The sequence below is a fragment of the Zalophus californianus genome, chromosome 4 (genome assembly GCF_009762305.2).
Source record: "Zalophus californianus isolate mZalCal1 chromosome 4, mZalCal1.pri.v2, whole genome shotgun sequence".
Classification (NCBI taxonomy): domain Eukaryota; kingdom Metazoa; phylum Chordata; class Mammalia; order Carnivora; family Otariidae; genus Zalophus; species Zalophus californianus.
In genome coordinates, this window is record NC_045598.1 from 76597931 (window position 1) to 76624012 (window position 26082).

Genomic DNA, 26082 nt, shown 5'->3' on the forward strand with positions numbered 1-26082 from the left:
CAGTCTTTGTTTTTAATTATTTAATTGAAAGTTTATATAATTAAACTTTTAATAATGGCTGAAAGATTACCAAGAATTTAAAAATCATCTCTCACAAGCCAGCACAAGCTTGCTCCAGGTGTACCACTGAGTTTCCTTCATTTAAAATATTCTCTGTACTTTTCTTCACCTAGCCAAATTGTACTTTATCCTTCAATTATACCTACAACTCCAGTTCATATTATTCTACTTTTGTTCATTGATATACACACAATATATATACTAAAAATAGAAGCAGGTACAAAGTGTAATGGAAATGCAAAGGGAACAGGACCTAAATCTACAATGGAAGTCATAGTGGACACCTCTAAGGTGGTAAAATGGTAAAGAAGGTAACATTGGAATTTGAGCTTGGTAGAACTGTGACTGTGGAGCAGGGCAAAGGGGAAGGCAAGATACTCCATGAGAGGAGGACAGCATGTGAAAGACATGGCAGTATGGGAGGCCAGAGAATGTTTGGAGAACTATATGTTTTCAGGATTTCTGGAGCACAAAGTAGGAGAAGAAGGGCTCATTGAGCCTGCACAGGAAGTTAAGTGCCAGATTATGTTGATGCTTAATTTCCATGTTAAGGAATTCGCTTTTTTTCCTCCCTTGTAGGCAATGGATAACTACTGAAGATATTTTAGCAAGAGGTTTACATGATCAGAGATACCTGTTAGATTCCCCAGAATAGTTATGGATGGGATGATAATGAGACTGGAAGCAAAGAGAAAAGTAAGACGGCTACTGCAATAAATGAGAGACAATGAATGTCTGAGCTAAAGCATCAGCAGAAGGGACAGAGAAGAACAGATATGAGAGATGCTTAGGAGGCAAAACAGATAGGACTTGGCAATTACTTGCATGTAAGTTAAGATACTTAGGATGACTCTTTTCCCACCTTTAGCAGTTTGGAAAAGAAGAGGGTTCATTCACTGACCTAAGGAGAAAAGAAAAGGAGCAGTGTGAGGTACAGAGAAGATAGAAAGAGTTCAAATGTTGATATGTTAACTTTTAGGTGGATAGATCCAGAAAGGTGACTGTATAAATGGGTCAGGGGTTAGACACAAAGAAACAGACGGCAAATGCAGATGTAGAAATTGTAGTAATTGTAGACATGGACTTGGGTGACACTGTAAAAGAAAAGTTTATAAAGTGAGAAGAATAAAGAAGCAAAAAAGAATCCTTTTGCAACATCAACAGGAAAAAAAGCCCAAGCATTTCAAGAAGTAGTAGGAGAACCAACAGAACGGTTTAACTGAAACCAAAGGAGAGATTTCCAAAAGGAGGGAAATACCAGATGTGTCAAATATCTACAAAGGTCAAAGAAAATAAAAGTTGAAAAGAGTTCACTGAATTCAGTACTTAGGAGATCACTAACTGGTCTAAGCAAAAGCAGTTTCAAAGGAGTAAGAACCCAAATTTTAGTGAATGAAAAAATGACTAGGAGGTAAGGACATGAGCACAGTGAGTATAAACTGCCTTTTGAAGAATTTTTGTTTTGATGGGAGAGCAAGACATTAAAGTATATAAAGACTCTGGTGATTCTGTTCTTTGCCTGACATATTTTCCCTTCTTTTAATAGGAATACCTTTCCTGTCCTTTGGGGAAACTGCCTCCACCCATTCCATGTGACCCTGGTGAGGATGTCATTCATGGTACCCTAGCCTCCAGGGCTACAGCAGAGGAATGCATGACCCAATCCCCAGGTTACAGGGTTTGATGGAGAGATGAATACAAGACTCAACTGAGGCCATTTAGAATGAACTCTGCTCTGCCAAAGCTAACAGGAAAGACTGTATTTCTACTGAGACTGTTCAACTGGGAAGATGTAAGTTAGGGCCCACCTGCCACGTGAAAAATCCTGTTGAAAAAAATAAAGCCAATTAGTAACAGGCATAGCTAAAAGACTGAGAGAAAGCCAGAGACATGACTGAAATTATTTGAGTATCTGGATCTAGCAAGATAAAAGCCAGATGCATGTCTGGACTTACAAGTTTACATGAATGGTCTCCTTTTTTTGTGATTAAGTCACTTTGAGTAGAATTTCTGTCACTTACAACCAGAACGGTCATGACTATCTTGATGAGGATAGGGAGCTGAAGAAGGAAGAGACTTGAGCATATTTATATGTCAAAGAGAAATAGGGAAGAGAGATTGAAAATATGGAAAAAAGGAGAGGGGTAATTGATGTCCTAAAGCCCCAAGGGAGGTAGGATTAGAAACATTAAAACTATAGGTGGAGAGATAAACCTTGAATAGAAGAAAAGAGAATTCTTCTTTAAGGAAAGATACAGAGACAGAAATATACAGTTGCAGGGTAGAAAGTTGAAAGAGTTCATATAGGTTTGATTTTCAATTCTCTACTGATAACTAAAAGTCAATTTCATTTTATAGAAATGGCACTGAACTGGGAATCAGGAGATACAGAATCTATTTCTGGCCCTGCCATTAATTAGATATGTGATTTTAGGCAAGTCATTTAATCTCTCAGAGTCTTGGTTTCTTTCACTATAAAATGAGAAATTGCACAAAGGTCCCTTACAATTTAAATTTTATGATTCAACACACTTTCTCATATGATTTCTGATATTTTTTTTCTCATTTTTCTTTTTCCTTTCTTGAAATTGGAATACAGATGAAAAAAATTGGCATGTTTTTCTGAAAACATTCTCTAGAGCAATATTTGAATACAAATAAAGTATGTTTTGCCACCAAAAACTAATGTGTGAAAAGTATAATGAATACACTTGATTACTACTAATAATTGTACCAGATACTATGCTAAGAGCTTTATGTGTATTATCTCATTTAATACTAAAATCCCTAAAACATAAGCAGATGAGGGAATTGAGATAAAGTGGGTAGATACATTACAAAAGGTGACACAACTACTAAATGGCTAGAATTTGAACCTAGACAGATTATTCTAAGCATTTTTTTTTTAGTAACCTCCCAGCCCAACATGGGTCTTGAACTCACAACCCTGAGATCAAGAGTCACATGCTCTACCAACTGAGCCAGCCAGGCACCCCAAACAGATTATTCTAGATCCTGTGAATTTAACCACTTACTACACAGCTTCTTTAAAAAAAAAAAAAAAAGTGACCATTTTCAGTAAAACAGGGATACAATTATCATTAGGGGTTAAAGTATCTAGATAAGACTTCAATATCATAATATAAATTGGATTTGGAATAGGGGATAGGAAAGAAATAAAAGTAGGAAAACTATGTAAAGTCAGCATGAAAGGGGGCGCCTGGGTGGCTCAGTCAGTTAAGCGTCTGCCTTCAACTCAGATCATGATCGCAGGGTCCTGGGATCGAGCCCCACATTGAGCCCTGCATCAAGCCCCGCATCAGGCTCCCTGCTCAGTAGGGAGACTGCTTCTCTCTCTCCTCCCCACTTGTGCTCTCACTCTCTCTTGCTATCTGTTTCTCTCTCTCAAATAAATAAAATCTTAAAAAAAAAAAAGGACAGCATAAAAGTAAGCAGAGGAATAAACTGTGGTATGTGGAAGGGCAGGGAACAGAGCAGAACAAGGAGTAAGTTGGAGGGCTATAGGCTGAAGAGAGAGAGAAATTAAGGAGTTGACAATTCTAACACTTCTCTCCATGTTGTACTGATATCAGACTTTGAGCAAGTTGGATAAATGCTCTGATACTCTAAGTGAGCTTAGGGGACTTTTCTTGTTCTTATTTGGGCCCAAGAGGTGGTGGGTACTCCAGCCCTTGCCTACTTAAGATCTTAAATTATGGCTAGAGGAAGCATAAAGTGACAGAATGAAGGAAAGAGTTGTCAATAGATGCTAAGGCCACACACATGAAATTATTTGTGGAAAACCCCAAGTTTACCATTTCTACATACAGCAACAGAAACAAACAATTCTATGGCCAGGATTATTTCTCACACATTTTAACAGACTGGCTATTAATGGCATGACCCAGACAAATGATGCTAGTAATAACAGGATCCACAGTAATGATGAACTGGTCCCAGGGTTGAAGAATTATATGCATTATCTCATTAATTAAATGATTGACACAGATAAAAAGCAAATCTAGATTACATATGAGCTATATCCCATAAATTAGGTTATATTCTCATATTATCAGAGGAATTTGTAAGAACCATATTAGAAACTGGAGAGGTATTAAAGGTCATCTAATTTAATCCCCTAATTTTATAGATAAGACTAAGACCTAAAGAAATTAAATAATTTTTCCAAGATCACACAGCTATTTTGTAAAACTGGACAAATTTTATAAACATAAAATTATTTTAAATAATTTTAAAGACATATAAAAGTAATAGTTCAGCATTTTAATACTTTATATATCTCCAGGTCCCTTATTTTCTCAGTTTTTCCTCATACTATCTTTAAATAAAAATAGTCAACACAATGTAGGGAAGAGACTTTTAAAGAAAATCTATGACAAACATAGTAAGTCCATCTGAAATAACAGACCTAAGAATTTGAAATTGGCCCAACAACCCAGGAGAAAAATGTTGCAAGTTAATAATCATAGTAATTTCAGATGTTGGTTTTTCAATAACATTGTCATTCTGAAGTAATGATAAACCATTTTCTCTTTCAAGGCAATATCAATGGTAATTCACCTTTGTCTTGATATTCTGATGGTTCTTGTTGAACTTTTGCACAGGTTTCATGCTGATCCCTCTGCTCCACTATAGACAATTCAGGTATGTTTAAACACTCTGACCTTCATAAAGATAAATAAAACCATAAAATATTAAATATTAAAATTAATCTGAATTTGAAAACCACTTATTCATATAAATAAAAAAGAAAGGGTTCATCTTTTCAACACTTCTATGATAAAATGCATTAGCCTAGGGTAGTAAAGGGTAAAAAAATAGGTGTTTATTGGAAGCAAGATACCTAGTCATCTATACATGACCCAAATATGTAGTTATTTGCTATCTGTGTATAGCCTTAAAAATCTATTGCTAAGGCTACTTTCAATTAGATAACAAAAGCTAGGATCTCTTGAAGTAGTGTTGGCATCTATTCTGATTGGTCAGTGGCTGTTCTGTACTGTTTGTTAAGTATATTAAATGTCATCCCTGCATATAGAATACCCTTATCTGGAAGGGAAATGACATATACTATTACCTTCTAGGCATCATGGTATAGGAAAAGAATGCTGAGTCATCATTTAGGGCCTTCTGCTTAATAACTAGGAATATGAGTTTTGGTTATTTTATCTATAAAATGGGATAGAAATACCTCATTTTATGATCCAGGTTGTGGTTAAGGTCAAAAGAGATAATACAGAAATGTGCAATTTTTAAAATGTAAATTATTTTATAAATATGAAGTGTTATTGATATAGAGTGGGCACCTAAATGGAAAAGATTAGACTTTGTACAGCAACATGATTTTTCTTTTTAAAGTATACTTTTCTTTTAAGGTATACTTTTGTCACCTGTTAAATTTAGAAGGCAGAGAAAGCCTGAGGTCATGATGTATAGGATGGGTAGTTTCCCAGGAAAGAGATGATTCAGTGAATGTTAAAATATTCTGTAACTGTAGAGTTCTAAATAAATTTAGATAACCAAACTCTTATGATATCATTACTTCATTATGGAACAAAATGATTACTATGATTTGAATGTAGCCAGTGTTCACCTTTCTCTGAATAAATGATTATTTGGAGGAGGAAAGTGTTTATGATGACTATTCTACCTTGGATATTAACATTATACTGTACCTTGATATACTGGGAAGAGAAGGTTTTGGAGTAAAGCCAAATTCTTTAAGGTCCACACTTTGAGATTTATTCATTTGCATCTATTAATGAGAAAAACAGTTCAACTGTCTATTTCACAGCAACACTTTTTAACAAATAAGCCAAACAGCAAAATTCCTGCTGGTACACAAAGTCCCAAAACCAATGGATTATGAGAAACTCAGGCTAGTTCTCAAATCAAATCTCCCTCTCAGGCACTTCTTAAATGTTGAGATTCTTCATGGTTCTTTACTAGGCCTTTTTCTCTTTTCCCTCTACACATTTTCAAAGATCTCATTTATTTCCATGGCTTCAATTATCATCTACAAGTGAATGACTCTCAAATCTATATTTCTAATTCAGATCCTTTTCCTGATTTTCAAAGAGTTAATCCAACTGTCTGTAGAACATCTTTACCTAGATATCTCGCAGGCTTCTAAATTCAATATTTTCCAGATTGAACTTATTGTGTATTTACTTCTCCAAACTTGCTTTTCCTTTGGAGTTTCCACCCTAGTGAGGCCTCACTTTTTTCCTAGTTGCTCAGTTCAGAAAGCTGGTCATCATCTTTACTCCTTTTACTTCACCCTTCATAAGCAATTAAGTACCAGGGTAGTTGATTCTATCTCTAAAAAATGTCTTAAACCTAGCCACTTCCTTCCACTGCTACTGCTACTACATTAAACTAGACCATCATCTTGCCTGGATTATTGTAAAACCCACCTAATGAGTCCTTATGTTCCTTTTCTATGATCCTCTAATCCATTCTCTACATTGCATCCAGAGTGAACTTGAGAAAATGCAATTCTGATCATGTCACTGATTAAAGCCCTTCAGTGGCTTCCCAATACTTTCAGGATAAAGTCTAAATCCTTAAAATAGCAAAAAGGCCTTCATTATCTAGCTCTTACCTTTTCAGCCACATCTCTCTCTACTCCCTTACTTGTGATTGAACTCCAGACACACTGTATAACTTCAATGTTTTAAAAGATCTCTCTCTTTCTCAGTTCTATACCACTTCATATTTTCTATGTCTGGAATACTTTTCTATCCATCTCCACCACCACTTTGGTGCCTACCTCTCCATACCTGGCTTATGCCTAGATATCCTTCAAGTCTCAATCATGTTTATTTGGAATACTTTCCTGGCCTATCAAATGTGGACTGAGTACACTTTCTACCCAAGTTCAAGTTATCTTACACCTCTGTCACAGAATCCTCTATCATGCTATACTGAAAAAACCTATTTAGTTATTTGTATCCTTCACCCAACTATAAGCTGTATGAGGATTGGGACTAAAACTCTTATTCACTGCTGTATCTTAGCACCTATCACAGTACTTGGCATATTGCTGGTGCTCAATGAATATGGAAGGGGGGTACTCAGTTGGCTCAGTTGGAAGAGCATGAGACTTTTGATCTCAGGGTTGTGGGTTTGAGCCCTACTTTGGGTGTACAGATTACTAAAAATAGTAACTTTCTTTTTTTAAGAGAGGGAGAGAGGGGCACCTGGGTGGCTCAGTTGGGCATCTGCCTTCGGCTCAGGTCATGATCCCAGTGTCCTGGGATTGAGCCCCACATCTGGCTCCCTGCTCTGCGGGAGCCTGCTTCTCCCTCTCCCTCTGCCTGCCACTCCCCCTGCTTTTGCTCTCTGTCAAATAAATAAATAAAATCTTTAAAAAGAAAAAAAGTAAGAGAGGGAGAGAGAGAAAGGGAGGGAAGGGGCACAGGTGAGGGAGAGAAAGAATCTTAAGCAGGCTCCACACCCAGCATGGAGCCCAACATGGGGCTCCATCTCACAACCCTGAGATCATGACCTTAGCCAAAATTAAGAGTTGTACACTTAACTGACTGAGCCACCCAGGTGCCCCAATTAAATAAACTTTAAAAAAATGAATATGGAAGGAAAGAGGGAATAATACAGAATGGAGAAGGAAAGAAGGAAGGAAGAATGAAAGAAAGGAAGGAAGGGGGGAGGGAGGAAGAACTTGGGCTACTAAAAAATTATTATCTCAGAGAAGGTGGTGGCTGTTTCAATGTGCACACCTCTCCCTGTTTCCCAGTATTCCCCTTGTTTTAGCCTCATGACTTAAAATCTTCATTCTTACTAAAGTCCTAGAAAAGAGGCAGACACTGCCATTTTCTTGCCTCTTTTCTGTGGCCTGATCAGTTATTTTGCCCTGGATATGATGATGTAGGCTTAGAATAAGTCTGCTAGTGACCAGCTAATCAAGGTAGGAACAACCATTCCTTCATGACTTGGAAAGGAGCCTCTTGCTCAGTACTCATCCAGGTACATGAATCAAAATCAACTTCAGACTTTCCATACCACTCCAGCACAGACAGAACCAGGAAAGGGCAAGTGTGTCTAGTTTTAATTGCCGAACCAAGCCAAACTACATATTCCTCTCCATTTCCTTCTTCTTTGGTTAAAAAAAAAAAAAAAGACTAATAAGGGGCTGTAGAACTATGTCCCAAAAGTAGATTTACAGACTAATTATTAAGAACTACAATATCTTGGAACACCTGGGTGGCTCAGTCGGTTAAGTGGCTGCCTTCAGCTGAGGTTGTGATCCCAGGGTCCTGGGATTGAGCCCCATGTAGGGCTCCCTGCTCAGCGGGGAGTCTGCTTCTCCCTCTCCTTCTGCCCCTCCCCCTACTCATGCTCTCTCTCACTCTCTCTCAAATAAATAAATAAAATCTTAAAAAAAAAAGAACTATAATATCTTTTCCTTTAGAAACAACATTTTGAAAAATGGCCATACTCCTAGGCAAGCCCTCAAGTAACTAAAGTGCACTTCGGATACCTAACTAATTGATACACAGAATAAAGGAATATTCATATACATTAGATTATAGGACAAGGGCTAAATGTTATTAAAACTAACCTTGAGACGTTTAACTGGAGGAAGTGATGAAACAGCATTCCTGTTTCTTAAATCAGATAAATATGAAGAAATTGTTGGCTCTTTCATTTCTGACTTTTGTGCAACTCCAGTTTTACCTATGAAAAGAAATTCTCGCTTCTTTAAGTGAAACTTTAGGTAGTGTTCATGTAAAGCCAAATTTCTTCATAATTTCTCTTTTTTGAATTTTTTATTTAAATTCAATTTAGTTAACATATAGTATTATTAGTTTCAGGGGTAGATCTTCATAATTTCTAATCTAATTTTTTTCATGTTACCCACAAAGAAAGTTTGAGTTATAAACTGCATAACATAAATATCATATATAGGTAATTAGGATGTCATTACTAATCAAAGGCCTTTCAATTTTTAAAACCTGAAATAAACTTCTTTTATGGAACTCACAGCAGTCATGTCCACATGTATATTTATTTTTACAGTGATGATTACATTCTCGGTTCCCAGGTTTTTTGCAAGCAGTCATTCCTAAATTAATATAAGAAAAACAAACCTATTTTTACTACAGTTTATTTCCTTTCATGCAGTACAAAAAGGTTATGATTTTCACTTCCTCAAATGTTAGGCTATTTAATATGTAATTTTTTAAAATGATATTTCTGACAACAGCTAGTCCCTGCCCAGCTATTAGCCCAATCCCAGCTCTTCACAAGGAGCATCGACCCACCTATAAGCTTCTCTTCACCTCCCTGACATAGAGCCAAATACCACAGACTATCAGTAACTCTTATCTTGAATAAGAGTAAGAAACTTCTCTAATGCTTTATACTTATACTTAAGAAGAACCTGGAAAGAAGCAAACATCACAGCATTTTGATGGTATCAATGATAGTTTCCAGTACTTACGACACCATACATATTTAATAAAGATTAGAAATATGTGTTTTAGGGGTATAAGAAATTTGCTATATGAATTCACAGGAAAAAGAGATTGCTTCCAGCTTGACCCCCCAAGCTAGAATATCCAAATACATAATTTATTCTTCATTCATAATATTTTAAGTAGACTTTTTCTTGATCTTAGTAACATGGGGGAAGGGAGAGACATCTAAACTGACAGGATCTGGACATGATGGCTCAGGTAGAGGGCATAATACTCAAAGACAGCAAACCATAAACTGTAGAAATAGAAATAAGTTGATTTTTGTTGGAGCGTAGATTTTAAGTGAACTAGAAATGTTGGAGATAGTGAAGAGCTTTGAAAACCTTTATAACCTTTTTTGGTCCTTTACTCTTCATTTTCAGTGCTGTTGCTCAGTCAACTCTTTTCAAGACATGGCACATTTAGATAATAATAATATTTGTATAGCACCTGGAGTAAAGGGATAAGGCTGCTCACCCTATGAAGCAACTGGCTAGATGCCTTAAGGGATAAGCAGATCAATGTATTGGGTAGTGATAAAGTAATGAAACATCCCTGGCAGCTGGAAGCTGACAGGATGAACCACAGTGTTCCCAAGTGAATATAAACAACTTTGGTAGAATATAAACAACACTCAGTAAGGCCATTCTGTAACTGTAGTAAAGATCGAAATAAGACTACTGTGTAATTATATCTGAAACTTGAGGAAAGGACATTCAAGAACCACAAAAATAACTAAACATCCCCCTCTTCTGGCTAACACAAATGACTACTATTTCCTTAATCTTCCCATCTCCAAGATAAGATACACCAAAATACCCAATACTTCACTTTTTTAAAGTATCCAATCTAGAATTGACCTCTGCTCTCCCTAAACCCTGCTAAGAATCACCAGCACAAGCTAAAATCCTATAAATAAGCTCCTCCCAACCTCCTGAGATAACCCACAGCTCTACCAGAGCTGTGGTCTTTTGCCCTAGTTCGTAATTTCATCTCAGTTACCTGGTCTCCTTGTCAAGTCCTACCATGCTACAATTTATTCTATATGCTGTTTAATTAGTCCTCCTAAAGTTCAACTCTGGTCAGATCATTTGCCCACTTAGAAATGTTAGTTACTTCCTGTGCCAGCAAATTAATTTCATATTTAAAGTCCTCCACAATATAATTCTAGCCTCCCTTTCTGGTACCCATAGTAACCCTAATCCATCAAAACACATTTGCTTGGGGCATCTGGGTTGCTCAGTCGGTTAAGCGTCTGCCTTCAGCTCAGGTCATGATTTCAGCCTGGGATGGAGCCCCACATCAGGCTCCCTGCTCAGTGGGGAGTCTGCTTCTCCCTCTGCCTGCCTCTCCTCCTGCTTGTGCGTGCGCTCTGGGCTCTCTCTCTCTCTCCCCCTCTCCTCTGTCAAATAAATAAATAAATAAAATCTTTAAAAACAAAAACACATTTGCTTGCCATTATTCAAATAATGTCAAGACTTTCTATGATTGTACTTTTGATATTACCTCTTGTCTTAGAAGCCACTCACTTCTTTGTCTATCAGAAGCTTATCAACTTTCAAGGCCACCTTAAATGGTACCTCTATCATGGAGATCTATCCTTATCACCCCATCTGAAATGATTTCTCTCTTCTTTAAGCCCCTATGGCATTTTCTTTGTCACTCTTACTGCATGCTGCCTTATATATTCACATGAGAAACATGGTGAAGTACAGAGCCCTTTAAACCAAAGTAAGAAAACATAAGTTTTAATATGGGCTCTTATCTGTAAAAAACAGATTAAAAATAATACCTGTTTTGTTCACCTCACAGACATGAAAAGATAAAATGAAATTAAGTATGTGAAAGCATTTTCAAATTAACTGATAATATATTAGAGCATGTATCATCTTCACTATTATTACTTAATTAAGGATTATACAAGTAACTATAAAATTAAAATGGTTTAGAATGCTATGAAGGAGAGGAGCACAATGCTATATGATAATTGGATGCACTGTTCTAGTGAGGAATGTCTTGGAAGGTTTCCCTAAGAAGCAACAACTGAGTTGAAGACTAAAGAAAGAATGGGAATTTAGAAGGCAAAGAGGCAGGAGAAAGAGTACCTCAGGCAGAGAGGATGGCATATGCAAAATCTCTATGACAAGGGAAAGCATGGATATCGGAGAAATTGAAAGGTCAGTGTGGCTGATATTCAGCAAGTAAGAGAGAGCACACAAGATGAAATTAGTGGAGAAAGGTCAGGCTATATTTGTAGGAGAATGGCTCCACCATACCCTAGCAATTCCATATCTCTATATAGGCCATATCCAAGACTTAACTATTTATAGAATGCCCTCTGATCCTCTTTGGGACATGTCAAGATAGGCAGTCTTGTGAGGAGGTGCTAAAAGCCATTTCTCATCTGCCTCCTTAGCTTGCAAGAGGCTCCCTATCTTGCCTGGCACTCCATGAAGCAGTTTCTCATCTGCCTCTGGTTCCAGTAAGGCACAGGACTTTCTACCTTGCCTCTTCCAAGGTACAGATGCAGGCTATAAAACCACTTATTGCACCCTATAGTTGATGCCTCAAAAACAAAGCAACCCACCATTTGTGTTATCTGGTCAGTGTTATCCTGTGGGATTAGGAATGCAAGCAACTGATAACATGCTGCTCTTGTTTTGCCGTCTACGTAAGTAACAAACTGTCTAGATCCATTTAGGTCTCTTGTGTCCTTACCAGCCAATTCTATGGAGGTGAGGCAAGGCTACCTAGCAGCTGCCATCCCACTGCTGCTTAGGAACTGATGACAGTATGGAACCTAGTAGGGATGTTAATGACTTGGATCTTTTATTCTAAGGCCTAGGGGGAGACACTATAGTGATTTAATCAAGGAAGGAACATAATTAAATTTGCATTTTGAAAAAAGGCTACCAGAGGAGTCTAGGCAAAAAAATGATGCTAACTCTATCTAGAGTGATGATAGTAGTAGAGTCAGAGAATGGGCTGATTTGAGAGCCATACAAAAAATAAAAATATTAATACTGAATCAAGTGAAGCGCTTTTCTTTCTTGAGCAGCTATATTTTCCCTGAAGTTTTCCTGCCTTTCTTTTAGTCTAGCAATATCTATCTTAAATTTCTTTAAGTGCATTTAATATTTCAGAGACAAAAATAAATACATGGAGATACCACTATTTATTCCCTCCTCATAGATACTTCCTTTCTTGAGCCCACCATCCTCCTCCTAACGTAATATGGCCTCTCCTACAGTTGTCATCCCAAACTTCCTTTCATTAAGCTTCTTGAGTGAATCCACTATTCTTGGATTCTTTGACATTTTCTTTCTGGGTTAATTGCTTTGTTATATTGTGCTCATACTCAAGCAACTGCTTCAGAAAAGATGTGTGTGAGTTCAACTTTCTAAATCCTTGAATGTATTAAGATTACTTTACATTCACACTTAATAGTTTGGCTGGGTATAGAACACAGGGTTGATAATTTTTCCCTGAACTTGTAAGTCTATTGTCTTCTACCATCCAGTGCTACTGATAAAGATTAACAAAATTTCAATTCTTGTTCCTTGGAAGGATTTATGATTTTCTCTTTATCAATGATGTTCTGAAATGTTGCAATTATTCCTCCTTTGTAGATATTCTTTCATTCATCCTAATTAGCACTGACTAAGCCTTTTTGATGTGCAGATCTGTATCTCCAAGTGTAGAAAATTTTCTTAAATTATTTCTTCTGATTTGTTTGTTCTCTCTTTCTGAAACATTTATTAGTCAGCTATCAGACTCCTAGATTTCCCTTTATCTCTTATATTTTGTCTCCTTGTCTAATTCCAGAGAATCAAGACTATCCAGATAAGAAATAGCAAATCTGAGATTCTAACTTAAGGTAGTCAAATTCCAGAGCCTGATCTCTTAACCACCCCGCCTCCCTAGTTATACTAGCTACCTTAATTCTTCCCCCAAATAATGCATTTAATTTATTTAGGAAATCAAAGGATTTGGGGATGGGAAGATGAGGGGAAAATGCCTTGTAGGTTTTTGTTTTGCAATAAAGGATAAGGAATTGCTTTGTTTCTTCATCCAATTCCTAATAGATGCATTTCTAAACATCACCACAAGATGGTGCACAATGACTACACACATTTATTCCCAGTGGTTGAAAACTACCTACCTCCTGGAATTGAATTTTAGAGATTCTGGAGACTCCCACAAATTTCAAGGCTGAGTTGGCAAGTCTTGTTGGGAATGAAGACTGTATACAAGTTTGTTTATAGAATATTAGCATATGTATATTAATTACCTAAGTGACAAAAACTTTATTTCTGTTAGAAATGGTATTTATAAATGCTCCCCCATCCTCACCCCACTTCCCATATCCTGAGAATTGTCTGAATTTGTCTTATTAACAAATATAAGCTTACAGAGATTGATAATTGGAAAAATTAGGTTCTCAAAGAAAATTGACCTAAGCTGTACTCTTAGGTATAATTTAAAGTTAATAGATCCCATATTCCCATCACTATAATAATCTGAAATGCATACATTTTCATAGTTTTGTCACAAATAGATTTGCATGTTTTTAAAGCCCCCAATTCTAAGTATTTAAAGTAAAATAATTCATTAATGTCAACTAGAATTGTATTTAGAGAAAATATTTAAAATTACTTTAACAGGGTCAGTAATGGCTGGTGGGGCAGCTGTTAGTTGCTTTAAAAAAAAATCTAAGAGGGAGCAAGATGGCGGAGGAGTAGGAGACCTGGATTTCGTCTGGTCTCAGGAATTCAGCTGAATAGGGATCAAACCATTCTGAACACCTACGAACTCAACAGGAGATCGAAGATAAGAAGAGTAACAACACTCTGAACAGAAAAGCGACCACTTTCTGGAAGGTAGGATGTGCGGAGAAGTGAATCCGAGGTGATATTCGGGAGGATAGACGGCGGGGGAGGGGGCCTCCGTCGGCCGCTTCTGGCAAGTGCTAGAGCCACGGAGCACAAAATCGGAACTTTTAGAAGCCGGCTCCACTGAAGAACGTCGCTCCAGTGGCTAAGCGGGGGGTGGAACCCTCGCGGGACAGTGGGGTCTCAGGACCCTCGGGGTCACAGAAAGACGGGGGGGTGCCTGAGTGCGGCAGAGCTCCCAGGTATCGGAGCGGGGAAGCCGGCTGCAGAGACGGAGCCGAGGCGCGGGCTCTCAGCTCGGGGTTGCCATAAACTGTGATCTCCGGCCCAGTCGGACTACTGCTCCTCCAGCAGGGAACCAACAAGCGGCAGAGCCGGGGAGACTCCCCTTCCTCCCCTGGGAGAAGCGGTGCGGAAGCGCACCGCAGGGATCTGCTGGGTTTGGAGACTCCACACGGGGTCCGGTGCCAGACATAGAAACGCTGGGTCACAGGCTGGGTGAGCACGGAGTGCGGCCGGAGACCGGGGAGACGGGAGTGACTGCTTTTCTCAGGGGGCACACTGAGGAGCGGGGCCCCGAGTTTTCAGCTCCTCCGGGCGGAGATTGGGAGGACACCATTTTCACCCTGGTCCTCCAAAGCTGTACCGAGAGCTTGCAGGGAACAAAAGCTCCTGAGAACAAACCCGAGCAGCTTGCTTAGCCCGGACCAACAAGGGCGGGGCAATTCCGCCTCCGGCAAAGACATTTGGGAACCACGGCAACAGGCCCCTCCCCCAGAAGATCAGCACGAACAGCCAGCAAGCCAAGACCAAGTTTACCGATCAAGGAGAACGGGAGAACTCTAGCCCTAGGGGAATACTGCACATAGAATTCATGCCTTTTTTACCATAATTCATTAGTTCTTCAAAGTTAATTTTTTTAACTGTTTTTTTTTAATTTTTCTTTTTCCCTTTTTCAAACATCTTATCAATCCCCTTTTTAAAAAATATATTTTTTATTTTTCATTTTTAGAGTCATATTTTTATCCCTTCATAGTAGTTACCCTTCTTTTGGCATATATATATAAGTTGTTCTCTCTTTAAAATTTTGAGATACAATTTCTTCTAACAGATCAAAATATACCCTAAATCACTACTGTATGACTTTGTTCTATTCTCCTGCCTGATCACATTCTCTTTTTTTTCTTTTTTCTTTTTCTTTTTAAATCTTCTTTCTTTTTAAAAACAACTTCTTATCAATTCCTTTTGTAAAATCTTTTCTAATTTTCATCTTTACAGTCATCTGCCATCCCTTCACTGTATCAACCCTTATTTTGTACATATATAAGTCTTTCTTCCTTTAAAATTTTAGCAGGCACTTTCTTCTAACAGACCAAAATATGCACAAAAGCTAATGTGTGGCACTGATCTATACACTAGCCTGATCATATTTGATCATATTCTGTTTTTTTTTTTGTTTTGTTCTGTTTTTGTTTGTTTTTATCTTTTTCTTTTTTTTTCTCTCTTCTTTCTTTCCCTTTCTTGTCCCCTGGTTTCAGGTCTTTTCTGATTTGTATAGAGTATATTTGCTGGAGACGTTGTTAACCTGTTAGCATTCTGTTCTCTCATTCATCTGTTCTCCTCTGGACAAAATGACAAGACGAAAAAAATCACCTCAGCAAAAAGAACAAGAGGTAGTACCATCTGCCAGGGACCTACTCAATACGGACATTAGTATGATGTCGGACCTAGAGTTCAGAATCATGACTTTAAAGATACTAGCTGGGCTTGAAAAAAGCGTGGAAGTTATTACAGAAACGCTTTCTGGAGAAATAAAAGAACTAAAATCTTACCAAGTGGAAATCAAAAAGGCTATTAATGAGGTGCAATCAAAAATGGGGGCACTAACTAGGATAAATGAGGCAGAAGAAAGAATCAGCGATATAAAAGACCAAATGATGGAAAATAAAGAGGCTGAGAAAAAGAGATATAAACAACTACAGGATCACGAGGGCAGAATTCGAGAGATAAGCGATACGATAAGACAAACAACATTAGAATAATTGGGATCCCAGAAGAAGAAGAAAGAGACAGAGGGGCAGAAGGTATATTGGAGGAAATAATAGCAGAGAACTTCCCTAATGTGGGGAAGGAAACAGGCATCAAAATCCAGGAGGCACAGAGAACCCCTCTCAAAATCAATAAAAATAGGTCAACACCCCAACATCTAATAGTAAAACTTCCAAGTCTCAGAGACAAAGAGAAAATCCTGAAAGCAGGTCGGGAGAAGAGATATGTAACCTACAATGGTAGAAACATTAGACTGGCAACAGACCTATCCACAGAGACCTGGCAGGCCAGAAAGGACTGGCATGATATATTCAGGGCGCTAAATGAGAAAAATATGCAGCCAAGAATACTATATCCAGCTAGGCTATCATTGAAAATAGAAGGAGAGATAAAAAGCTTCCAGGACAAACAAAAACTAAAGGAATTTGCAAACACAAAACCAGCCCTACAAGAAATATTGAAAGAGGTCCTCTAAGCAAAAAGAGAGCCTAAAAGCAGCATAGATCAGAAAGGAACACAGACAATATACAGTAACAGTCACCTTACAGGCAATACAATGGCACTAAATTCATACCTTTCAATAGTTACCCCGAATGTAAATGGGCTAAATGCCCCAATCAAAAGACACAGGCTATCAGATTGGATTAAAAAACAAGACCCATCAATATGCTGTCTGCAAGAGACTCATTTTAGACCCAAAGACACTCCCAGATTGAAAGTGAGGGGGTGGAAAACCATTTACCATGATAATGGACACCAAAAGAAAGCTGGGGTGGCAATCCTTATATCAGACAAACTAGATTTTAAAACAAAGACTGTAATAAGAGATGAAGAAGGACACTATATCCTACTTAAAGGGTCTATCCAACAAGAAGATCTAACAATTGTAAATATCTATGCCCCTAACGTGGGAGTAGCCAATTATATAAGGCAATTAATAACAAAAGCAAAGAAACACATTAACAACAATACATTAATAGTGGGGGACTTTAACACCCCCCTAACTGAAATGGACAGATCATCTAAGCAAAAGATCAACAAGGAAATAAAGGCTTTAAATGAAACACTGGACCAAATGGACTTCACAGACATATTCAGAACATTCCATCCCGAAGCAACAGAATAACACATTCTTCTCTAGTGCCCATGGAACATTCTCCAGAATTAATCACATCCTAGGTCACAAATCAGGTCTCAACCGGTACCAAAAGATTGGGATTATTCCCTGCATATTTTCAGACCACAATGCTTTGAAACTAGAACTCAATCACAAGAGGAAAGTCGGAAAGAACTCAAATACATGGAAGCTAAAGAGTATCCTACTAAAGAATGAATGGGCCAACCAGGAAATTAAAAAAGAATTTAAAAAATTCATGGAAACCAATGAAAATGAAAACACAACTGTTCAAAATCTTTGGGATGCAGCAAAGGCAGTCCTGAGAGGAAAGTATATAGCAATACAGGCCTTTCTCAAGAAACAAGAAAGGTCTCAAATACACAACCTAACCCTACACCTAAAGGAGCTGGAGAAAGAACAGCAAATAAAGCCTAAACCCAGCAGGAGAAGAGAAATAATAAAGATCAGAGCAGAAATCAATGAAATAGAAACCAAAAGAACCGTAGAACAGATCAACGAAACTAGGAGCTGGTTCTCTGAAAGAATTAACAAGATTGATAAACTCCTGGCCAGACTTATCAAAAAGAAAAGAGAAATGACCCAAATCAACAAAATCATGCATGAAAGAGGAGAGATCACAACCAACACCAAAGAATTACAAATAATTATAAGAACATATTATGAGCAACTCTATGCCAGCAAATTAGATAACCTGGAAGAAATGGGTGCATTCCTAGAGATGTATCAACTACCAAAATTGAACCAGGAAGAAACAGAAAACCTGAACAGACCTATAACCACTAAGGAAATTGAAGCAGTCATCAAAAATCTCCCAACAAACAAAAGCCCAGGGCCAGATGGCTTCCCAGGGGAATTCTATCAGACATTTAAAGAAGAATTAATACCTTTTCTCCTGAAACTGTTCCAAAAAATAGAAATGGAAGGAAAACTTCCAAACTCATTTTATGAGGCCACCATTACCTTGATCCCAAAACCAGACAAAGACCCCATCAAAAAGGAGAATTAGAGACCAATATCCTTGATGAACATGGATGCAAAAATTCTGACCAAAATACTAGCCAATAGGATCCAACAGTACATTAAAAGGATTATTCACCATGACCAAGTGGGATTTATCCCTGGGCTGCAAGGCTGGTTCAACATCCACATATCAATCAACGTGATACAATACATTAACAAAAGAAAGAACAAGAATCATATGATCCTCTCAATAGATGCAGAAAAAGCATTTGACAAAGTACAGCATCCTTTCTTGATCAAAACTCTTCAGAGGATAGGGATAGAGGGTACATACCTCAATATCATAAAAGCCATCTATGAAAAACCTACAGCGAATATCATTCTCAATGGGGAAAAGCTGAGAGCTTTTCCCCTAAGGTCAGGAACGCGGCAGGGATGTCCACTCTCACCACTGCTATTCAACATAGTATTAGAAGTCCTAGCCACAGCAATGAGACAACAAAAAGAAATCAAAGGCATCCAAATTGGCAAAGAGGAAGTCAAACTCTCACTCTTTGCAGATGATATGATACTGTATGTGGAAAACCCAAAAGACTCCACCCCAAAACTGCTAGAACTCATACAGGAATTCAGTCAAGTAGCAGGCTATAAAATCAATGCACAGAAATCAGTGGCATTCCTATACACCAACAACAAGACAGAAGAGAGACAAATCAAGGAGTCGATCCCACTTACAATTGCACCCAAAACCATAAGATACCTAGGAATAAATTTAACCAAAGAGGCAAAGGATCTGTACTCAGAAAACTATAAAATACTCATGAAAGAAATTGAAGAAGACACAAAAAAATGGAAAAACGTTCCATGCTCATGGGTTGGAAGAACAAACATTGTGAAGATGTCAGTGCTACCTAGAGCAATCTACACATTCAATGCAATCCCCATCAAAATACCATCCACCTTTTTCAAAGAAATGGAACAAATAATCTTAAAATTTGTATGGAACCAGAAGAGACCCCGAATAGCCAGAGGAATATTGAAAAAGAAAAGCAAAGCTGGCGGCATCACAATTCCGGACTTCCAGCTCTATTACAAAGCTGTCATCATCAAGACAGTATGGTACTGGCACAAAAACAGACACATAGATCAATGAAACAGAATCGAGAGCCCAGAAATGGACCCTCAACTCTATAGTCAACTCATCTTTGACAAAGCAGGAAAGAATGTCCAATGGAAAAAAGACAGTCTCTTCAACAAATGGTGTTGGGAAAATTGGACAGCCACATGCAGAAGAATGAAACTGGACCATTTCCTTACACCACACACAAAAATAGACTCCAAATGGTTGAAAGACCTAAACGTGAGACAGGAGTCCATCAAAATCCTAAAGGAGAACACAGGCAGCAACCTCTTCCACCTCAGCCACAGCAACTTCTTCCTAGAAACATCGCCAAAGGCAAGGGAAGCAAGGGCAAAAATGAACTATTGGGATTTCATCAAGATAAAAAGCTTTTGCACAGCAAAAGAAACAGTCCACAAAACCAAAAGACAACCGACAGAATGGGAGAAAATATTTGCAAATGACATATCAGATAAAGGGCTAGTATCCAAAATCTATAAAGAACTTATCAAACTCAACACCCAAAGAACAAATAATCCAATCAAGAAATGGGCAGAAGACATGAACAGACATTTTTCCAAAGAAGACATACAAATGGCCAACAGACACATGAAAAAGTGCTCAACATCGCTCGGCATCAGGGAAATCCAAATCAAAACCTCAATGAGATACCACCTCACACCCGTCAGAATGGCTAAAATTAACAAGTCAGTAAACGACAGATGTTGGCGGGGACGTGGAGAAAGGGGAACCCTCCTACACTGTTGGTGGGAATGCAAGCTGGTGCAACAACTCTGGAAAACAGTATGGAGGTTCCTCAAACAGTTGAAATTAGAGCTACCATACAATCCAGCAATTGCACTACTGGGTATTTACCACAAAGATACAAATGTAGGGATCCGAAGGGGTACGTGCACCCCAATGTAGCAGCAATGTCCACAATAGCCAAACTATGGAAAGAGCCAAGATGTCCATCGACAGATGAATGGATAAAGGAGATGTGGTATATATACACAAGGGAATATTATGCAGCCATCAAAAGGAATGAGATCTTGCCATTTGCAACGACGTGGATGGAACTGGAGGGTGTTATGCTGAGTGAAATAAGTCAATCAGAGAAAGACATGTATCATATGACCTCACTGATATGAGGAATTCTTAATCTCAGGAAACAAACTGAGGGTTGCTGGAGTGGTGGGGGGTGGGAGGGATTGGGTGGCTGGGTGATAAGACATTGGGGAGGGTATGTGCTATGGTGAGCACTGTGAATTGTACAAGACTGATGAATCACAGATCTGTACTTCTGAAACAAATAATGCAATATATGTAAAGAAAAAAAAAAGAAGATAGCAGAAGGGGAAGAATGAAGGGGAGTAAGTCGGAGGGGGAGACGAACCATGAGAGACAATGGACTCTGAAAAACAAACTGAGGGTTCTAGAGGGGAGGGGGGTGGGGGGATGGGTTAGCCTGGTGATGGGTATTAAAGAGGGCACATTCTGCGTGGAGCACTGGGTGTTATGCACAAACAATGAATCATGGAACACTACATCAAAAACTAATGATGTAATGTATGGTGATTAACATAACAATAAAAAATTATTTTAAAAAAATCTAAGAAAAACTGATAATAGTAGGCACATAACCCCTGACACACTTAGCCTTGCATCCTAATTATAAATTTAAATAATTGGTCTCTGCATAAGCTAGCTACTGGAGTTAATATTTTTTTTTAAGATTTATTTCTTTATTTTGCGGGGGTGGAGAGGGAGAGGGAAAGTGAGAATCTCCAAAAAACCTTTTGCTGAGGGGGAAGCCCGACTCTGGGGCTCAATACCACAACCCCAGGATCATGACCTGAGACAAAATCAAGAGTCGGACACTTAACTGACTGAGCCACCCAGGCACCCCTGGGATTAATATTTCTAAAAGAATATTACTTTGACTTGCAGTTCCTGATTTCTGTTAATGAGATTTATGCACTTTATGACTTTACTTCTTATTTTTTTAAACGATTTTATGTATTCATTCGAGACACAGAGATACAGAGAGAGAAAGCATGAGGAGGGGGAGAGGCAGAGGGAGAGGGAGAAGCAGGCTCCCTGCTGAGCCAGGAGCCAGACGTGGGGCTTGATCCCAGGACCCTGGGATCATGACCTGAGCTGAAGGCAGAAGCTTAAGCATCTGAGCCACCCAGACGCCCCATATGACTTTACTTTTTAAATGAGAGAGCATCTCCTCTTAATTTTTTGTCAAATATACTATCATTTTGTTATTTATCAAGAAAAAGGTAACACTAATGAATTGGAGTCCCTGGTTTTGCAATTTAATGCATTTATACACCAAAAAGTATAAAGAAAAGCAAACTGTGTTTTGACTAGTATTTAAATCTGCACACTTCCACAGTGCTCAGGCATTTATCTTTTCATTTTTCCAAATATACTAAATTTTCAACTCAGAATGGCACAGCAAATGCAAATGAATTTACTAATGTCAAATCAATTTTCTTCAAATTAAAGTCCATACTTCTTTTTTTTTTTAAGATTTTATTTATTTGACAAGAGAGAGACAGAGAGAGAGGGAACACAAGCAGGGGGAGTGGGAGAGGGAGAAGCAGGCTTCCCACCTAGCAGAGAGCCCAATGTGGGGCTTGATCCCAGGACTCTGGGATCATGACCTGAGCCAAAGGCAGAGGCTTAACAACTGAGCCACCAGGCACCCCCAAAGTCCATACTTCTTACTGAGAATCTATTTAAAGGACCAAAAGTTTAAATGTCTAAACCTATGTATTAAGAATAGACCTGAAAATTTTTAAATATTTTACAACCAAAAAAGTGTATTTTTCACATTGTCATACCTTAAAAATAGCAAAAATATTTTTCTTTTTTTTTTTAAAGATTTTATTTATTTATTTGAGAGAGAGAGAATGAGAGATAGAGAGCACAAGAGGGAAGAGGGTCAGAGGGAGAAGCAGACTCCCCACTGAGCAGGGAGCCCGATGCGGGACTCGATCCTGGGACTCCAGGATCATGACCTGAGCTGAAGGCAGTCGCTCAACCAACTGAGCCACCCAGGTGCCCCCAAAAATATTTTTCTTTAAATTTTACAAAAATGTTATCTATTGGACTATATAGATGAGAAACTACTGCTAAAAGAATGTTTTCAAACACAAGAAGCATGAAAATAATTTTTAGTTATATTATGTAAATTAAGGTGCATATTTTTGTTTTTACATATGGCCCCATAATATGATATTATAATACTAAAGTATGTGTTGAACTTGCAAGCACACTTAGAAACAATTATTTAGCAGTCTCTGAACTGAATATGTTTGTATCATTTAATAACCTGGTCTGACAGGAGGTCAGAAAAATTGAAATTTGGATTGTTTTGAAAAAGCCCTAATTTTGTTGTCACAAACTTAGTAGGGTAAATCTATGACCCTTTCATTATGTCACTTACTGAGAAAGGTGCAGATAGGATATGTATGTTATGTTTAAAGGTATAATTGTGTATCTTTATTTGGGGATATATGAATTTGTATATAAGAACTAATTATATAATTGGAATGTTCATAAGATTTGGGATGGTTGAAAAATACAGATTCGAAGGGGTACATGCATCCCAATGTTTATAACAGCATTATCAAGAACAGCCAAAATCTGGAAAGTACCCCAGTGTCCATTGACTGATGAATGGATAAAGAAGATGTGGTATATGTATGTATGTATGTATGTATACACACACACACACACACACACACACACTGGAATATCACTCAGCCATCAAAAAGAATGAAATCTTGCCATTTGCAATGATGTGGATGGAGCTAGAGTGTATTATGCTAAGAGAAATAAGTCAGTTAGAGAAAGACAAACACCATATGATTTCACTCATATGTGGAATTTAAGAAACAAAAGAGATGAACATATGGGAAGGAGGAAAAAAAGAGACAGGGAAACAAACCATAAGAGACTCTTAATGATAGAGAACTGAGGGTTGATGGAGGGAGGCAGGTGGGGGTGGGCTACATAGGTGATGGGTATTAAAGGAGGGTACTTGTTATGATGAGCACTGGGTGTGGTATGTAAGTGACAAATCACTGAATTCTACTCCTGAAACCAATATTGCACTGTATGTTAACTAACTGGAATTTAAATAAAAATTTGAAAAAAAAAAAGATTTGGAATGGTTGTATGTATATGTATGTGAAGGGTGTGTGTGTGTGTGTAATAAAATATTATTTGATAGGAAGCATCTTTTACCCATATTCACAGGATTGTGCAAAATATGTAGGGAACTTTTGCCCTTATAAAAGGCTCATACTAGCAGGAAGTATAGTAAACATTCCAACTTCTCATTACAATTTTAAATAACAAACAATTCAAGCTACTTTAAACAAAAACAGCTGGTGAGTGGGGGGAAATGTGTTACATGAACACAGATATGTCACAGAATCCAAAGCAGCAATTCGGCGAGGCATCAGAAGGGACCGAAACCAAGAAACAGAAAGTCATCATAATCTCAGCTCTGGCATTCTCACCTTTGCACCTCTGTACCTCTGCTTTAGTTTTCTCTTCCCAAACTCAGCTGTCTGTGATCCTTTCTGCATGTGGTAAAGGATGGTCAGCTGATGGCTCTGAGTTTACATTATCTTTGTGCAGCTCTAATTCTAAATTGTCTTTCTTAAACTGATTTCTGATGCTACTGTAAATGGCATTTTAAAAATTATGATTTCTATCTCTTTTTTGTTTGCTGGCGTATAGTAATACTACTGCTTTTCTAATTTTTTAGTTGAAATATGGTATGAATTCATACCATAAAATGTACCCTTTTAAAAAGTGTACAGTTTTGTACGTTTTTAGTATATTCCCAAGGTTGTGTAACCATCACTGTATCTAATTCCAGAACATTATCTTAAAAAAAAATCACATACCGAGGGGAAGAATGAAGGGGAGTAAGTCAGAGGGGGAGACGAACCATGAGAGACGATGGACTCCGAAAAACAAACTGAGGGTTCTAGAGGGGAGGAGGGTAGGGGGATGGGGTAGCCTGGTGATGGGTATTAAAGAGGACACATTCTGCATGGAGCACTGGGTGTTATGCACAAACAATGAATCATGGAACACTACATCAAAAACTAATGATGTAATATATGGTGATTAACGTAACAATAAAAAATTAAAAAAAAACAATATGTATTGTCATATACACTAAAGATGATACAAATCCAAATAAAAAAAAAATCACATACCTGTTAGTAGTTACTCATTTCTTCCTACATCCAGCCTCTGCATCTTCCTTCCTATACCCATCTCTATAAATTTGCCTATTCTAAACTTTCCATATAAATGGAATCTAACAATATCTCACCTTTTGTGAATGGCTTCTCTCATTAGCATAATGTTTTCAGGGTTCATCCATGTATCAGTTGTTTATTCTTCTTTATGGCTGAATATTCCATTATATGGTTATACTACATTTTACTTATCCATTCCATCATTGGTGAACATTTCAGTTTCTATTTTTTGGCTATTATGAATAATGATGTTATAAACATTCACATACTAGTTTTTGTATGTTTTCAATTCTTTTGGATATGAACACAGAAAAGGAACTGCTGGGTCACATGGTAATTCTATGTTTAACTTCTTGAGGACCTGGCAAACTGTTTTCCAAAGCAGCTGCACAATTTCGCATTCCCACAGCAGTGCTATGAGGGTTTCAATGTCTCCACATCCTCATCAACACTTATTATTGTCCATCTTTTTTACTAAAGTGGGTGGGAAGTAGTATCACATTGTGGTTTTGATTTGCATTTCCATTTTAATGATGTTGAGCAACTTTCCATGTGTGTATTGGTCATTTGTAGTTCTTTCTTGCAAAAATGTCTATTCATATCCTTTTACCAGTTTGAATTTCATTCCTTGCTATTTTATTGTTGAGTTGTAAAACGTCTTTATATATACCAGATACTAGTCCTTTATCAGATATGTGATTTGCAAATATTTTCTCTCATTCTTTGGGTTGCCTTTCCACTTTCTTGATAGTGTTACTTGAAGCACAAAGGTTTTTAATCTTTTTTTAAAAAAGACTTTATTTGTCATAGAGAGAGAGAGAGAAAGAGTGCACAAGCAGGGAGAGAGGAAAGCCGAGGGAGAAGCAGGCTCTCTGCTAAGCAAGGAGCCCAATGTGGGACTTGATCCCAGAATCCTGGGATCATGACATGAGCTGAGGGCAGACGCTTAACCAACTGAGCCATCCAGGTGCCCCCAGAAGTTTTTAATCTTGATGAAGTCCAATTCATCTTTTTTTTTTAGTTGCTTGAGCTTTAGGTGTCATACCTAAGAAACCATTGCCTAACC

General features: G+C 37.9%; 1 protein-coding gene across 13 annotated transcripts in view; it reads right to left on the bottom strand.

The window, feature by feature from the left end:
- The window catches only part of HFM1 (helicase for meiosis 1), a 124621-nt gene that overhangs the window by 14714 nt on the left and 83825 nt on the right, over positions 1 to 26082 (bottom strand). For all 13 annotated transcript variants that reach the window (XM_027569609.2, XM_027569573.2, XM_027569563.2 and 10 more), the window contains 4 exons: positions 9086 to 9166; positions 8663 to 8778; positions 5757 to 5836; positions 4642 to 4745 (listed from right to left, as the gene is read on the bottom strand). In XM_027569609.2, coding sequence (XP_027425410.1) covers positions 4642 to 4745; positions 5757 to 5836; positions 8663 to 8778; positions 9086 to 9166 — 381 coding nt within the window. The remainder of the gene's footprint in view (positions 1 to 4641; positions 4746 to 5756; positions 5837 to 8662; positions 8779 to 9085; positions 9167 to 26082) is intronic.